The sequence below is a fragment of the Leptonychotes weddellii genome, chromosome 15, assembly GCF_054177405.1.
Source record: "Leptonychotes weddellii isolate Sample4059 chromosome 15, ASM5417740v2, whole genome shotgun sequence".
NCBI classification, from domain to species: domain Eukaryota; kingdom Metazoa; phylum Chordata; class Mammalia; order Carnivora; family Phocidae; genus Leptonychotes; species Leptonychotes weddellii.
Window position 1 is genome coordinate 41765794 of NC_138383.1, and position 16889 is coordinate 41782682.

Sequence of the window (16889 nt, forward strand, 5' to 3'; positions counted from 1 at the left end):
TTTTCCCCCAGGGGCAGGACCCATGCCTTCTCGCCCATTCTAGACCCTCCTCCAGACTGTCCTGGCTGCAATGGGAAGGCTCTTCCCAAACTCCCACGGAACTGACAAGGAGTCAGTGGAAGGTCTCAGTGGGACCATCCAACTCCAAACATGTCAGACTCCCCTTTGAGCAGTAAGTGGCCCAGTTCTGCCGCTGGAAGCAGAGCCCACAGCTGCTGGAGACTTTCTGCCCCAGGGGCTTGAGTGATGACCACAAGGCCTCTCCAGCTGCCTGCCAAGTCCACGATGGCTCCATGGGGTCGGAGGACGGACTACCACCCTGTTCTACTGGCCCAGCTGGGTTAAATGACCTGACTGAAGCCACACAGTGAGTGGCGGAGTGGGGACTCAAGGCCAGGCCCGTCTGACCTCTGGCTCTCCTCCTCCCGCTCACCTCCTCAGGGCCAGCAGAGAACAGAAACGTGAGTGGCCCTGGCACGACGTTTCGGTTAACCACACCTCATCGCTTGACCCCTCTGTTTAAATGAGTTTCCATAATAATGACGCTGTCACAAATATTAAATAAGGACTTAAAAAATATAAACACTGGAAGAGGGTTTTGGGGTTTTTTTCCCCCCAAGTCTGATCAATTCTCAAATTTTAACTAATGGACATTTTAGAGATTCATCTAAGTACTATTTTCTGCGACTCATCTAAAAAAACTCCAGTTTGGGGTTAAAACGGCATTGGCCTCTCAGGAAATAACTCAGGGAAGGTGGGCAGTGTTTGGAATAAAGGCAGGAAGGGCGCTTCCTATGGGACTCCCTCATGCTGGCCTCCGCCTCCACGGGACCTCGCTGATCGCGTCCCCAGCCTCTGATGGCTGACGCTTCTTACAAGATCAATCCAAACCTCTGTGTGTGACTCACAAGGCTGTTCACGACGCAACTCGGTCGCTGTGCTTTGGCTCCCCCTCTGCCTCTCGGATCCTGCACCAATCCTCCAAAGCTTCCAGCGGCTGTTCCCGTGAATGCCCCGCTCCTCCGTGCCTCCCGGCCCCACACCTTGTCCGATGAAGCCCCCCTCCAGCTTCAAGAGCCTCAGCAGCGTCAGCTCCCGGGGTGACCCTCCAGGCAGCGCTCAACTCTGGGCTCAACTCCTGGTTCCCGCTCCCACAACCACGCCACCACCCTGTCCGCCGGACTGTCTTTGCCCCTGTCTCCCCGCTACACGGTGAGCCCTCGGGAGAGGGCCTGGGCCCTTCCGTCTGTGGGCCGCCGCCACCTAGCACAGCGCCTGGTCAGGGAAGGCGTCTGTATGTGTCCCAAAAGGGTGAACGAGGCCAGGCGGCCACCTTGCCTATGGCCCAGAAGTCTGCGAGTACCTGTTCTGAATTGGCCGTGATGGGGCCCGTCACACTCAGGGCCGGGGCCTGCGGAGCGGAGTAGGGAACAGGAGGAGGCGAGGAATAGGAGCTGGTACTCGTCCTCTGCTGCGACTGGGACCTGGGCATGGTTGCGGCTGGATCCACTTCGGGGACGCTCTGGCACAGCAACAACAAAGTCCTTGGTTCACCTGGGCTGCCTGTGTGGCCGGGCCTGGCACCTACCCCACCCCAGGGTGGCCCTTCCCGCCACAGCAGCTGGCAGGCAGGCAGGGGGCCCAGCTTTACTGCTGACTCTGAGGCTGGAGGAATCCCTCTGCCCCCTCCGCACCCAGGTTCTCCATCCACGCAGGGGGCTACCAACAGCTCCTCGCCGACACCAGAGCCGCTCAGGAAGGCAGCACTGAGGGCGCTCTGTGAGAGCTTTGGTCAGGGTTCCCATTATTAGGACCACCTCAGAAACTGAGTGGAGGGCGCCTGCTACGAAGTTTTGCTAATCACGGATCCCTATTTGGTACCAGAAAATGATGTTTTGGCCTTTACGAGGAGACTAATATAAATAGTAATTATGCAATTTACTGAATGTTCTTTGTAATTATAGGCACAACAACATGGTTCTTTGTCACTATTAGAAGAATAAAACAGGTTACGTTTATTCCACAAAGCATAGTAGTGGTTTGGAGGGATCATAATGAGAATAACGCTTTGCAAAGTATAATTTCTTTTTTTTTTTTTAAAGATTTTATTTATTTATTAGAGAGCGAGCAAGAGAGAAACAACATGAGAAGGGAGAGGGTCAGAGGGAGAGAAGCAGGCTCCCCGCTGAGCCAGGAGCCCGATGTGGGACTCGATCCCAGGACTCCGGGATCATGACCTGAGCCGAAGGCAGTCGCTTAACCAACTGAGCCACCCAGGTGCCCGCAAAGTATAATTTCTTATGCTTTCCCTTTGAGCATCTCAAATAGCCTCCTGAACATTAACTGTGATCCATGCAAAAGACCTGTACAGACGCTCTGGACTTCCTGACCCCATTTCAGAGATGGGCAGATGGGGGGCCAGCAAGGCAGAGTGTGCTGGGACAAGGTGCCTCTCCCAGATCCTGGAGCTGCCTGGCTCTCCCCCGGGACCAGGGGCTGATCCCCAGCCAGTAGAGGTACCAGCTTCCTGGGATGAACGGCGTCCTTTCAGACGCAGAGAGCTGCGCCACGTTGTAAGAGCTTCCATGGCAGGCCCCTAAACGGGCCAACCCTGGGCTTTGAATCCCAAGGCTGGTGGAATTCAAGGGTGTCTGGATGGATGCTGAACAGCTGTAGCTCAAAATCAAATTTCAATCTATTTGAACTGTACAGTCTGAAAAAACCAAAAGCCGCCCTTTGCCCCACGATCAGTGACGTCATCAGCTCCCCGACATTGCCAACACTGAGGTGCCTCAGTGTTCTCCCAGGGAGATGCCAGTATCCCCACACCAGATTCCCGGGGCCTCTGAAAAGTAGGTGTTAGTGGCCCTCACGGGAGGGATGGCTCCGCCCAAGCAGCCATTTCCACGAAAATGTCGGAACTGATCCCTCTATTATATCCTTTCACAGTCAGATGAAAATGTGGTGGGGGGGAAGATCACTGCTGCCACTGAATCACCAGTCAACCAGCTGTCTCACTCCTGCTTTCTCCTTGTTATTAAAAAGAAATGCCCTCAAGCTCTAAGAAAGCGTGATGACAAGCTGAATAATTCAAAGGCAGCAACAGAAGGGTGGTGGCAGTGGCTGGCCCGTTCTGCAATAGGTCTTTCTAGAAAATGCCAGCTGGAAGCTTACCCGCTGTGGTGTGTGGATGGGAGACAGAGCGTCCAAGTCTGCCATGGGAAATTCGACCCCCTTCCTCTTCAGTTCCTCGTATATATGCACCACGCCAGTGAGGTCAGGGCTGCTTCGAAAGGCATCCGCCCACGCCTGGGGGGAAAGAGAGGGCCTGTTAGGAAGCATTTCTCACCGAAGGCAGCCCAGGTGCCCTTGCAGAGGCGTATGCTCTCTGGCCAAACCCACTCTGTTCCTGTCCCCCCACCACCCCCAGGGCTGCCACGATGTGACGGGTGAAATGGGTGTTTTTAACGGTGCTGTTGAGCAGGAACAAAAACACAAAACTTAATTCAGCATGTAGTACTTCCTTGGAGAAGATGCAGAGAAATAACACCTAGGCACTGTGGCGCATCCTAAAACGCAGGCATTTCCCTCATCGCCAGGAAATCAATCCTGGTGGCACTCAGCCGAGGGGCGTGAAGACGTGGGCCCTGCTGCCATGCCCGCAGGACACCGCAGGGACCGCAGCGCCACTCGGCTCTGTAGAGCTCTCGGGGGCGGAGGCAGGAGCCGTAGGCAAACTGAGCAGAAAGGAAAGGCGAAACTGATGTGTGACAGGAAATAAAGGCTAAAGTGGGTTCCTCAGTGGATCGGAGCGCTCGAAAGCGGAGACCGCCTAGCCCAGCCAGAGAGGCGACATGACGGTGGCCCAGGGGCGGGAGAGCCCGAGCCGCCCACAGTCTCAATGCACACCTGCCCACATGGCAAACGCCACCACAAAGCACACCCACTAGAGTGCCTTCGATGAAAACACCCCACACAGAGTTTGAAAAGAACACATATTTCAATAGACTCACTTTGCATTGATTCGTGAAACTCAAAAAAATTTTTTAGATATTTTGTTCTTGGGACGCCTGGGTGGCTCAGTCAGTTAAGCATCTGCCTTCAGCTCAGGTCTTGATCCCGGAGTCCTGGGATCGAGTCCTGCATGGGGCTCCCTGCTCAGTGGGGAGCCTGCTTCTCCCTCGGCCTGCCGCTCCCCCTGCTTGTGCTCTCACTCTCTCAGGAAATAAATAAATATTAAAAAAAAAAAAAGAAATAAAATATTTTGTTCTTTGGAAGTTACGAAAGAAAGAGAAAGGAAAGGAAAGAATAGAATCTCCAAAGGGCTCCCCCGCCAAATGAAGCTCAGCTCTTCAGCACCGCCCTGTCCTGTCACCACATACATATCCAGAGGAGGAGGCACAGTCTCGCGCCCACGGTTCTGTTGCCAATTCTGCTGTTGTCACAAGACTTTAAGTGCCTCCCTGGCTCTAGCGATGCGTTCCAACCAATCCTGAGGCAGCCACGGAAACTCTATCTCTAACCAACAGACCCATTTGAAGTTAAAAGGTCAGTTTCCAAAAAGCCTCGCTCATTCCGACTGATGGGTCTCACCACAAACATTACTGTCAGCCGGCCTTCCTTGATCCACTTATTTGGTCTGCACACTCGGGGATTTAGTGCCCGCTGGAGGACGGCCCCTCTTGGCCAACACTTCCTTCTGGAGGCTGAGTAGGGCCCAAGGTGCCTGCGGAGGCCTGTCTGGAGCGCCAGCTGGACAGCCGTAGCACCGAGGCCTGCCCCCCTAGGGGGTGCCCCAGAGCCCTGTTCTCCACCAGCTGCTTTGGCTGCCACCACTGGACTCAAAATCCAGCTGAGTCCCAGGAGGCTAGCTTCAAAATGCAGCTAGCATGTTCGTTTAAGGTCTAAGACCAGGTTTACAGCCTGCTGTGGGAGGCTGGGGAGAAAAAAGCATGACCGTTCATCCTGGTGCCGCTTCCTGCCTCTATTTCTATGGGAGGACAAACCGCTCCAGGGGACCACTTTTCATTTATCTTGCTCTCCATCTCAGCCAGATCAGAGATAGGAAGAATGGAAATTAAAGAACCATCACTGTGCTCTCCAGGCAGTGGAGACTTCTCGGGGCACCTGCCCCGACAGCGAGCCAACAGGCCCCCCTTCTCTGGGACTGTGTCTTCTGTGGCCCCAGGAGGGAAATACACATCCTAAGTTGGGCCAGTCAGCTTCCCCTCCTCCCAGGAGCTTGGCCCTGAGCGTGGGGAGAGCTGGACTGCTCTCCTTGGGTAGGTGACACTGTCCTCTACAGATGTGGGCCCTGGGAGGCAGCGATGTGCCCCCTGGGGACCGGAGAGCAGAGACAGCCTATGTGTTGGAAGGTGCAGCCAACAGAGGATTTGGAGGGTTTTCCTGATCCCTTCTTGTCCCTTCCTCCCCAGGTCCAGTCACACCCCAGGGTTCTGGGAAGCCCTGCCTGCTCATGATAAACTGCCCTCTGTGCCTAGGCAAAAGCTGGGATTGGCATTTGATACCTGCAGCCAAGCAGTCTTGGCTCATCTACTCCCTTCCCACCTGCTACTACTTCAACCCCTGTATGGGACACCCCTGTGTGGTGTGGGGTGAGCTGGCTGCTAACAGAGCATATGTTCATGGCAGCATTCTCTACCGATGCCAAACAGGGAGCAGGGCAGGGGGGCACCTTTAAAGGACAGTCGTAAGTGGAAACACGGAATTGGGATACATCCAGAGACGCTGGGCTTCTCACATCTTCCTGGCACCATGCTCAAATACCTGTGCTCCTGTCTTCTTCCCCAATAGGTCATACCTGTGAAGGCACACATCGAGTCTCGCCCGTGCACAGAGAAGGCAGTCAGTCACCATTTGTCAAATTAGACTGACTTCAGACCTCACGGTTACTAAGCATCCTTATTGTTCTACTTGGGAGAACACAGGACGATGGCCAGTTAGGCTGTCCACGGGCTGAGGTGACCGTGACAAAGAAAGCAGGAGCCCCACTGGACAGCTGACCCAGCTGAGATTTCAGAATCTGCTCTAGGGGAGAGGTGGCAAAGCTCAGGAAGTCTGGTTCACTCCGGGTCCCCAACCTAAAGCCAGGGAGCCACAGGGGTGATGCCAGCAGGCTGCTCTATATGAAAGCAAAGTGCTTTTCTGGCATATGTCCACAGTGTTGGGGGCTGAAAGACCCAGGGGAAGGTCAATAGGGAGAGAAAAAAAAGAATTTCATGATTTCATTTCCTTTGCTCCTTGGGATTATACACCAAACGCCAGACTGAGGCCTTATACTACCACAAACTGTATTGTACTTGTTTCTATATCCCTCAAGTTTTGACAAAGTTTTAAATCATCCAATTTCAGATCAATGAATGACTGCTGATTTAGATTGTGGGTTCCGTTCTCTGGCTTCTGCCATGTTCTGCTTCTGCTCCTGGACCAGACTGCCTAGTCCCAGTGACAGGGTCTCCAGAGAGCTGCCAGTCCACATGGACTGTGGCCAAAGGCCAGGCCACGACGTTTCTGACACCTTCCAAGAACACAACACCTCCAGCTCCTGCCCCCACCCCTACCAACTCACTTTCTTCAGTGGAAAGAAAAACCTTCAGTGGGAAGAGGGTACTTTTAGATTCGATTGCTAGGAGGCAGGGGGTGGGGAGGCAAGGTAAGGGGGGGAGGGGGGAGGGGGAGGGAGGCAGGAGAAGCATGATCACCATGAAGTTACCCTACCAGGACGGTATCATTTCTGTTCCTGAAAGCAACTGCAAGGGAAAGGCTGAGGGATGGCACGGAGTACAAGTGTCCTTCTTGTCTTCTGAACAAATGGGACTTCACATGAAAAAACAGAAAGGCACGCAGCCAAAGGCCAGCCAGGGACCAGGTGAGAAACAGAGCGGGGGCTGAAGGTGGCAGGCAGTTCAAAGGCTGCCCTGCTCTCAACATCTCTCCTCTCTTGCTGCCAGGGAGACCAGCTCCCCTCCCAAAGGGCAAACTCCTGTGGCGGGGAAGCCCACTGGGCCCTCACACCTAAGTCAGGTAACCACTTCCAACTGCCCTGCCTTACAGCTTACGCGCTGGGCTTGGGCTGGGGGAGATGGAGGGCAATCTGAAGGGCAGGGCCTCGGGTGCACACAAGCCTGAGGGGTATCTCTTTTGGGGGTCCCGGGGGAGATGGAGTGGCTACGGAGGGCTAGAGGACAGCCAGAGGATACAGATGCCTCGAGGAGAGACGGGACAGAATGTGGGAATGAGAGATAGGCATCCACGGATTCTCTTCAAAAATCCCCCTAGAGGGCTGCTGATGGCAAACGTGTGCTGGTGCAAATGGCCCCAGCGTGGCCAATCTCAGGCTGACAATGCCTGTGATCAGCATCCCAGGAAAGGAATTGGAAGGCATGGTGGGGGCCAGGAGAACATGTGAAGACAAGCACCCATTTCCCTACAGGCACAGGGAGACTCTCAGAAAAGCTGGTTTGGAGGGGCGACTAGGTGGCTCAGTCGGTTAAGTGTCTGCCTTCGGCTCAGGTCATGATCCTGGGGTCCTGGGATCGAGCCCTGCATCGGGCTCCCTGCTCAGTGGGGAGTCTGCTTCTCCTTCTCCCTCTGCCTGTCGCTTCCCCTGCTCTCTCTCTGTCAAATAAATAAACAAGATCTTAAAAAAAAAAAGAAAGAAAGAAAGGAAAGCTGGTTTGGAGACAGGCCCCCTCCCTGCTTCCACCGTAGGGGAGCAATCAGAGGGACAATGGACTCAGGCTGATACCTGGTCATCAGAGCCTCGGGTCCCACCTCCACCAGGAGTTCCAACCATGCTTCCTGGACTGGGGTGGGGAGCACTTCTCCGTCCAACCCCTTGGCCTTAAAAGCTTTTCAAGTGTTAATACGTTCAGAGTTTAGGGCAGCCCCTCAAATATCCCAAAGCCAGCTCAAGTCCTCCCTGGGTAGGCCCTGGCCCTCTATCATCTGCAAGCCTCTGTCTCTCCATAAAATCACCAGCTCCCCAGGGGCAGGGCTGGGATTGGCCCAGTTCCACTTCCTGGCAGCTGGGCTCCGAAGAGCACTTAGAAATGCCTAGATGGCGAGGATGGCGAGAAGAAGCTGTCATGGCTCTGGCACCCACACATTTGACCGCACCACTTTTCGGTCTCACTGCGTTTCTACAATGGCCGGCTGCCTCCTCCCAGGCTGGCAAGAGGGCCGGGGATCCGCGGCCATTGCCCCCATCCCCACCCTTGTATCATGGTGGGAACAGAACCTGCCCTTCCTGGGGCGGGGGATATCAGACTCCCAGGGCGGACTGCCCAGTTCTTTCAAATATATTCAAAAGGCAAATAAAGTCCTCTTCTTTCTCCAAAGAGTTAAGAACTGGTGGACGAGATGCAGTACGTCCACATACTCATCGGATGGGCTTTAGTGCGGATGCGTTGGTGAAAACGCTGTGCACCTAAAGCTCTCGGGTGCTGGTGGGAAGGAACAGCAGGGCCTGCTGGTGTAAGTACTAAACTGGAGCATGGCCATTCCCCACCACCCAGCAATTCCGCTCCCAGCTGTGAGGCTGACCCCTACGGAATCGCTAATATTTTATTATTTTTGACCAAAAAGATGGCAGTTTCACACCTAATATAAACGGATATGCATGCTCACCCAAAGACACCTGCTACCTGTTAATAGCAGCACTTTTCATAATGGCCCCAAATGGGGAACAACAGCATGTCCCCACCATCAGTGGGAAGGATACACAAACCGTGCTGCATTCACCCACAGGGACTTGGCCAGCGATGTGAGCAACGGGAACAGAGGCCGATGGTCAGACCCAATGACAAGGTGAGCCCTGCAAAGAAGGCGTGGCCGGACACACAGACCTAACAGAGTGCTGCTGCACAGTCCACACAGATGAACTTCAAGAACACGAGAACTCCATCCAGGCTGTGAGGTGAGGGGGTCCTCCCAGGAGGTCAGGGCACTTTGGGTGTGGGTCATATTCTGCTTCATGACACAGGGGCTGGCTACCCAGATACGTTCAGTTTGTAAAAACTTATCAAGTTGTATGTGCTAGTTCAATCTGTGATCTCCTGCACATATGTTAGAATTCGGTAAGAAGAAAAGGCTGAAGATGCTGTTCGGTTTTTTGTCCACCCCATTCCAGAAGCCAAGCCAGCCGCCAGCTCTGAATGCTGTCTGCTTTCTTCTGTTGGGTGGCCATGACCACAGATAAAAGTTCCTCAGGAGCTTTAAAACCTGGAGAGGAAGAGCCATCCCCAGGCAGGTAAGCAAGCCCACCAGAGAGTACCCTTATCCAAAGCCCTTGGCATCTTCCCAGCTGGACCAGGCTGACCCTCCAGCGCGTCCTCCCTGGACCAGAAGCCCGCGAGGCCCTCAGGGGCCCATCCTGCTCCTGCCCCTGTGGGTGGGCGCGCATGCCGCCACCAAGCCGGCAGGGGGAGTCCTCACAACACCAGCACCGGCCGCTGAGCCCCTGCGGGCTGATCTCAGACTCGGGACTCGGAGTAGGGAGGCAGGGACAGAGGCCCCCATTTTGCAGATAAGGAGGCAGAAGCCCAGAGAGGCTCAAATACCTGCTGAGGTTACACAGCCGGGAGAAGCAGTGCTGAGAGCAGGCGGTGACCCTGATGGGAAAGCTGGGCCGGCGTCCCTGGGGACAGTCACAGCTACAGCCACTGCACAAGGCTCCCCAGTGCCCTCGCCAACAGGGGCGTCGCAGATCACAAGGCTGACCACAGCTGTGCCTGTCGGGGGGTGGCCAACCGCCCACCGGGCCTGGCCACAGGAAGTGCTCCTTCCAGGCCTGACTCCAGACAGACCTTGCCTGTGGCCACTGTGGGCCTGCAAAAGGGGTTCAGGCTGGGGTGCCCCCTCTGTTGTGAGCAAAAAGTCACTATTTACTGGCCTGACATCAAATACTAGGGGTGTTGAGGCAGGGGAATGTACGGGGAAAGTCCCAGAATGGGGGAGTCGAGGGCAGAAGTAGGGGTGGGAAGGTAGAAGGTGAGGTGGTTTGCACCTCTGTGTGTGTGCCTGTGTGTGCGCGCGTGTGTGTGCGCACGCGCATGGGCGCGAAAGGAGGGAGGGAAGGAGGGAGGGCGGGAAGGAGAGACATGAAGACACGCCAGGTGGGCAGAAAGAAGAGATAGGGACCACCTAAGAAGGAGGCGGCTCTGCGGTCACCCACACTCCTCCCCTTCCTCAGAGCTTCAGCAAACCATAGCCACCCATTCATTCAGAAAAACAACAACTTACCTATCACCTACTCTACACAGTCAACTGCTCTAGACCCCGGGGATATAATGTCCCTGGACACTCAGGGAACTCAGAGGCAGATGAGAGAAAAGTCAGCCTAGAAGTAGAGAAGACCATAAAAGAGGGTGACAGGAGAGAGGGGATGCTACAAACCTAGGGGTGGGGAGGCCTCTGGGGGCTGTCTGAAGGATGGAGAAGACTTGCACGCAGAGGACGCCCGAGAGAACCTCAGCCAGGGCCCCCCTTTCCTCGCCAAGCTCAGGTGCCACCACCAACTCGGATACCCCGTGCCCACCTCGGATCACAGTGCCTCCTGCCCAGCCCAGCCCACCCCCCCTCTCCTCTTGGCTCCGGCAGACAACAGCACTATTGTGCTCGCTGACAAATGTACCTTCCACCCTGTTACCAGGGGGCTCGGTCTAAAATCCAGATCCCTCTGTGTACACCCAGTTCAGAAACGTGCAGTGGTTCCCCACAGCCCACAGGACAGAGCACCAACTATCAGCATGCACGGCCCACAAGCCCCTGACCATCCTTCTGGCCTCATCTTCTGGCCCCAGATATTCTTCATCACACTCTAGGCTCCATGTGATGGCTTTAAAGCAGCCTCTTCTCTTTAAGACGTGCAGCTTCATTCCCCAACTCTTGAGGCTGGACCTGGGGACTTCCCTTCTAACAAATGGAATAGGACAAAAGAGATGGTGCGTGACTTCTGAGAGTCAGTCCCAAGGGGCACCACAGCTTCTTTCCCGAGCTCTCTTGGATCACTTGCTCTAGGGACAACCCGCTGCCATGTTATGAGGACACTCAGGAGTCCACACAGCAAGAAACTCAGGCCTCCTACCAATAGTCAGGGAGCAGCTGGGGCCTCCTGCCAACAGCCCTGTGGTGAGCCACCTTGGACGTGGCTCCTCCAGCTCATAGAGCTCGCAGATGAGGCAATTCTGGCTGAAGTCTTGACCACAACCTCCCGAGAGTTCCTGAGCCAGAATCACTCATCTAAACTGCTCCTGAATTCCTGACCCACAGAAACAATGAGGTAATAAACATTTGCTGTGTTAAACCCCTAAGTTTTGGGGTAATTTGTTACAGAGCCATTAATACTGAATACATCCCGCATGTGTCACGTGTTCTTGATGCACGTGCTATCCCCTTTGCCCAGGCTACTTCTCACAATGACCTTTCCGCCAAGCTCCCCACATCCTTCAGGGTCCAACAGAAATGTCATCTCCTCAGTGAATCACTCTTTTAACACTGTCTCCCCCGATCCCACCCCGCCTGCCGCAGAGCTGGCCCCGACCCAGTGCCTCACCAGCCCTGCATATGGCTCCAGTACGGCCCTTCCTACTCCATGTTGTCCCCGATGGCTTGGAGGCCTCACAGGGCCCCCCACCTGCCCCTGGGGGCAACAGAGAGCCATGGCACCCAGAATACCAGTGAAGGCTCTGTCAACTGGCTTGAGAGCTACCTCTCAGGGTTTTATTCTAGCGCAATGAGCGGAGAAACAGAAGCATTTCACAAAAGGTATTTAAACCCAGGAGGGTCTCCATTCTTTCCTCCAAATGATGGGAAAGCACGAGGACCCCCTGCTCAGGGGCCCCACCTAACTCAGTGCCAACAAACTGGACGAGGGGAGCTTGCCTACCTGGATCAGAGCAAGCACCTTGTCCTGCACAATGGTGGGAGGGTTGTTCTTGGGAGAGATGATTTTGACCAGGACGCTGTCGATGAAATCCCGGTTGGCCACGAGAATGTGGAAGCGGTGGCCACAGTTCTTCACACACGTCTCCAGCACCTGAGGAGGGAGAAGAGGAAAGCAGGGTCACCACCGTGGCAGCCGAGTTTCCACCCCGACCCCACTCTTTGCTTCTCCCACGTGGCCCCACCATCTCCTCCGGGGTCACGCAGGGTCGGCACTGCATCCCTCCATTCTGATTCAGGCATGCCTTGCTGACTAAAGTCGCCTGTCCCTGCACAACAATCAGGCAATTAGTTGGTAATTGAGGCACCAGTTTTGCATGAGAAGGATGCTGGTGTTTTAATGAGATCGAAATGACTGAGCGGTCCCTGAAAATTAGCATTTTAACTCCTCTCTCCGGGCTCCTGGGTGTGAGACATTAGCCAATGGGACTCAGGCTCTGTCACAGAGAGGGCGGCTGTGACAGCCTGAATTGCCGCGTGAATTATTGGCCCTTGGATGTGAGGACGCAAGCAAACACACACAGACACTCACTCACCCTCACACATACACACGTACACACGTACACACGTACACGCCCCACACAACCCTGCCTCTGCCACTAAAATTGGCAATGACTAAGGATTTTCTACTCTTTTTTTTTTTTTTTTTTTTAGATTTTCTACTCTTAATAAATGGTTTGTGGGCCTCTGCTGCCAGTCAGCTCCCAGGTCCGTGTTCACTCCAAACCCTGCTCGCTCTTCCCCCGTCTGGAAAAATGAGGTACACAGGTCTTAGCCACTCAAAAGCACAGCGCGTGTGGGTTCTGGCCGGGTGGCCAGTGTGGGCTTGAATCTCAGCTCTGCCACTTCCTCCCTAAATGGCCCAGGACAAGCCTGTCTGAGCCTCAGCTTCCTCACCTGTAAAGTGGGCACATGAGTGCCTCCCTTGCAGGGCTGTAGTAAGGATGAGAGAGTATGTTTGAAGCGCCTAGCACAGTGCCCTGCGTTGGGGGGAGGGGGGGCAGTAAATGAGGACTATGATGTTATGATTATCATTCAAGAGGCTGCTGTACACACTTGAGGAAAGGAAAAACTTCACAGTCTCCACAGTACAGGGGAGAGGCCCCTTAGAATTCAGGGGTACCCACTGAAAGGTCTCCCCAGCCTTGAACACAGCTTTCTGAAGTTTTTTTTTTAAGACTTTATTTATTTATTTGACAGAGAGAAGGACAGCACAATGGTGGGAAGGAAAGGAACACAAGCAGGGGGAGTGGGAGAGGGAGAAGCAGGCTTCCCGCAGAGCAGGGAGCCCGATGCAGGGCTCAATCCCAGGACCCCGGGATCATGACCTGAGCCGAAGGCAGACACTTAACTGACTGAGCCACCCAGGTGCCCCATGAACTTCTCAGCTCTCTGTAAACCAGCCCATACAATCACCTAGCCCTTCCCACACCAGCACCCCCCAGTGCCACGGTCAACTAGTGGAAAATGCCTCCTTGGAATGTGCCCAGCAACAGGGGACATTTCTGACTGCCTGAGTATCTTCAGTGGTCCAGACTGAGCTGATCACTGGTTATGTTATGCAGCCCATTCCAAAGGGCTGGGTTCATACAATGAGCCTTGACAAAGCACAGCCATTAGGAAAGGCTCACACCCTGTTTAACACTGACGGAGAGTGGACTACGAGCTGGGCACCATGCGGGAGCCTCCATGTTATGTACCATTTCATTCCAGTCTCACAACGAATTAATTCTCTTTAAGCGGATCGGCCTTCTCCGGAGCCCTTGCCTCCTCACCCACGAAGAGGCCACAGGGCTACCTCCCCCACCCCCCAAGATCAGCTGGGAGTCCCTCAGATGACAGGCAATGGGTGCCAGATTTCTTGTTCCTTCATCTGGTCCTGGAAATCGCCCGGGAAGGTGGGTATTATCCCATTTTCGGGATGATGAAGCTGAGGCCTGGAGACGCCGGTAACTTCTCCGAGGAGGCCAGAGCTGGCATGTGCCCCCCACCTGACAGCGACAGAGCCAGTCAAAACGGTGCCTTTCCCCACTGCCTGCCTGCCTGCACCATGGGAGGCTCCGGGTTCTGCTCGGCTTGCCCAGGAAGACCCCAAAGCTCAGCTTCTTCGGGTCACCGAGCTTTTCCTCAGCCAAGGGGGCATTCTCTTTCTTAGCCTCTGCATGTGCCTGAATCCGGGTGACCACAAGGTAACTAGCATTCTCCCTCATAGTGACCGTGGGGCCTGCACAGAGGAACCAGAGGGGTTCTTCTTGCCCTCCGGGAACTCACAGCTTCCCTTCTTTCTAGCATCCTCTAAAACCCTCTCGGAACGTTGCCTAAGCAGGCATCGGGCTGCTGAGGCCAAGGCAGGTGGCAGGGAGAATGGTTTATTTTATGAGAAGCAGGTGGGAAGGGAGGGGCAGGAGGCTGGGAAGAAAGCAGCTGTGGTGGGAAAGAACATGGCATAAAGGGGAGCAGGAAGGCCAACATGGCAGGGCCGCCGTGGCTCTGTCACCACACGCAGGGCCAACAGTGGGCGAGGACGCCCATCTCACCTTTGGAGAGCACATCCTTGTGTCTTCCAGGAGAGCAGACTTTAAAGTCAGTGTGGCCTAGGCTGGCCCTTGGGGCTCAGATACAGGTTTGGAAGTGCCCTGGATAGAGGTGGTGTGTGCTCCAGAGCAGCCCTGAAACCTAGCAGAGCAGCAGACACAGGAGGCCCTCCCTGGCCGGCAAGGGCCACTCAGCCACTTCACAGACTCTGCCAAAAATGCCCCTGGTAAATGGGTCCCTGTGGGTTGTAGGGCATGAAACACACCGCAGCCATTTTCCAGCAGCCAAAGCCCACAGAGTGACAAAAGGTGCCTCTAAGCAATCAGAAATGGCGGTTTCAAGTCCATACACTGTTTATACACCAAAGCAGAGAACCTCTCCCAGCCTCTGATGAACTCCTGTTTGGGGTAAATACCAATATCTTTGTCAAAGGCCCACAAGGAGCAGGAGGACTGAGAGCAACTAATACAGTAAAGGAAGACAAACACAGAGAAGCCATAAAAGTAGACATGAGATCACATAACATGCACCAGGCTGGAGCCTTTGGTGTGGGGACAAGGGATCTGCCCATGTCAGAAGGCTCCCAAAGGCATCTCTGGATCTGCAGTGAAGACCTGACCACATCAACAAACAAGCAAACAAAAAACAAAAAACTTAGGCATAAATTTAACCAAGGAAGTGAAAGATCTATACCCTGAAAATTATAAGACACTGATGAGAGAAATTAAAGCAGCCACAAATAAATGGAAAGCTATCCTATGTTCACAGATTGGAAGAATTAATATTATTAAAATGTCCATACTACCCAAAGCCATCTATAGATTTCACAGGAATTGGAGAAAAATCTTAAAATTCATATGGAACCATAAAAGACCCTGAAGAGCCAAAGCAATCTTGAGAAAGAATAATAAAGCTGGAGACATCATAGTTTCTGATTTCAAACTATATTGCAGCGCTATAATAATCAAAACAGTATGGTACGGGAATAAAAAAAGACAATGGAACAGAATTGAGAGCCCAGAAATAAACCCATACATAAATATATGGTCAACTAATATTTGATAAGAGAGGTATGAGGGTTCAATGGGGAAAGGAAGTCTCTTTGATAAACAGTGTTGGGACAACTGGATTAACCACATGCAGAAGAATGAAACTGCACCCCTATCTTACATCACTCACAAAAATTAACTCGAAATGGACTAAAGACTTAAATGTAAGACCTGAAACTGTAAAACTACCAAAAGATAACACATGAAAAAAGTTCCTTGACACTGGTCTTGGCAGAGACTTCTTTTTTTAAGATTTTATTTAGTCATCTGAGACACAGAGATACAGAGAGAGAGAGAGAGCATGAGCAGGGAGAGAGGCAGAGGGAGAGGGAGAAGCAGGCTCCTCGCTGAGCCAGGAGCCCGATGTGGGGCTCGATCCCAGGACCCTGGGATCATGACCCGAGCCGAAGGCAGAGGCTTAACCTAATCTGAGCCACCCAGGCGCCCGCTGGCAGAGACTTTTTGGATGTGACACCAAAAGCAAAGGCAACAAAAATGAAAATGAACAAGTGGGACTATGTCAAATAAAAAGCTTTTGCACAGAAGAAACAATCAGCAAAATTTAAAAGGCACTCTACAGAATGGGAAAAAATATTTGCAAACCATCTATCCAATAAGGGGTTAATATCAAAAATATATAAGGAACTTAACTCAATAGCAAAAAAGCCCCCCAAAAAACAACAAAAAACCCAAACCAATCCAATTAAAAGTGGCCAAAGGTGGGGCGCCTGGCTGGCTCAGTCAGAGCATGTGACTCTTGATCTCGGGGTTGTGAGTTCAAGCCCCATAGAGAGATTACTGAAGTGTAATGACCTCAGAGATTACTAAAGATTACTAAAAAATAAATAAATAAACTTAGAGATTACTAAAAATAATAGAGATTACTAAAAAATAAATAGAGATTACTAAAAAATAAATAAATAAACTTAAAAGAAAATGGGCAAAGGACTTTAAATAGACATGTGTTCAAGGAAGATGCACAAATGGCCAACAGGAGATTCTCAACATCACTAATCAGGGAAATGCAAATCAAAACCACAATAAGAGATCACTTCACACTTGTTAGAATGGCTATTATCAAAAAGACAAGAGACAAGTGTTGGCGAGGATGTGGAGAAAAGGGAATCCTTGTGCACTGTTGGTGGGAATGTAAATTGGTGCAGCCATTGTGGAAAACAGCACAGAGGTTCCTAAAAAAAAAATTAAAAACATAGCTACCATATGATCCAGCAATCCCACTTCTGGATATGTGTCTAAAAGAAATGAGGGTGCCTGCGTGGCTCAGTTGGTTAAGTGACTGCCTTCAGCTCAGGTCATGATCCCAGAGTCCTGGGATCGAGT

General features: G+C 52.9%; 1 protein-coding gene across 5 annotated transcripts in view; it reads right to left on the minus strand.

Annotated features, from left to right (window-relative positions):
- TOM1L2 (target of myb1 like 2 membrane trafficking protein) overlaps positions 1-16889 on the minus strand; it is a 119345-nt gene that overhangs the window by 31971 nt on the left and 70485 nt on the right. For 4 of the 5 annotated variants that reach the window (XM_031017593.2, XM_006746798.3, XM_031017591.2 and 1 more), the window contains exons 4-6: positions 11909-12058; positions 3175-3309; positions 1364-1522 (exon numbers count right to left, since the gene is read on the minus strand). In XM_031017593.2, coding sequence (XP_030873453.1) covers positions 1364-1522; positions 3175-3309; positions 11909-12058 — 444 coding nt within the window. The remainder of the gene's footprint in view (positions 1-1363; positions 1523-3174; positions 3310-11908; positions 12059-16889) is intronic. The other variant, XM_081805612.1, reaches the window with a different exon arrangement.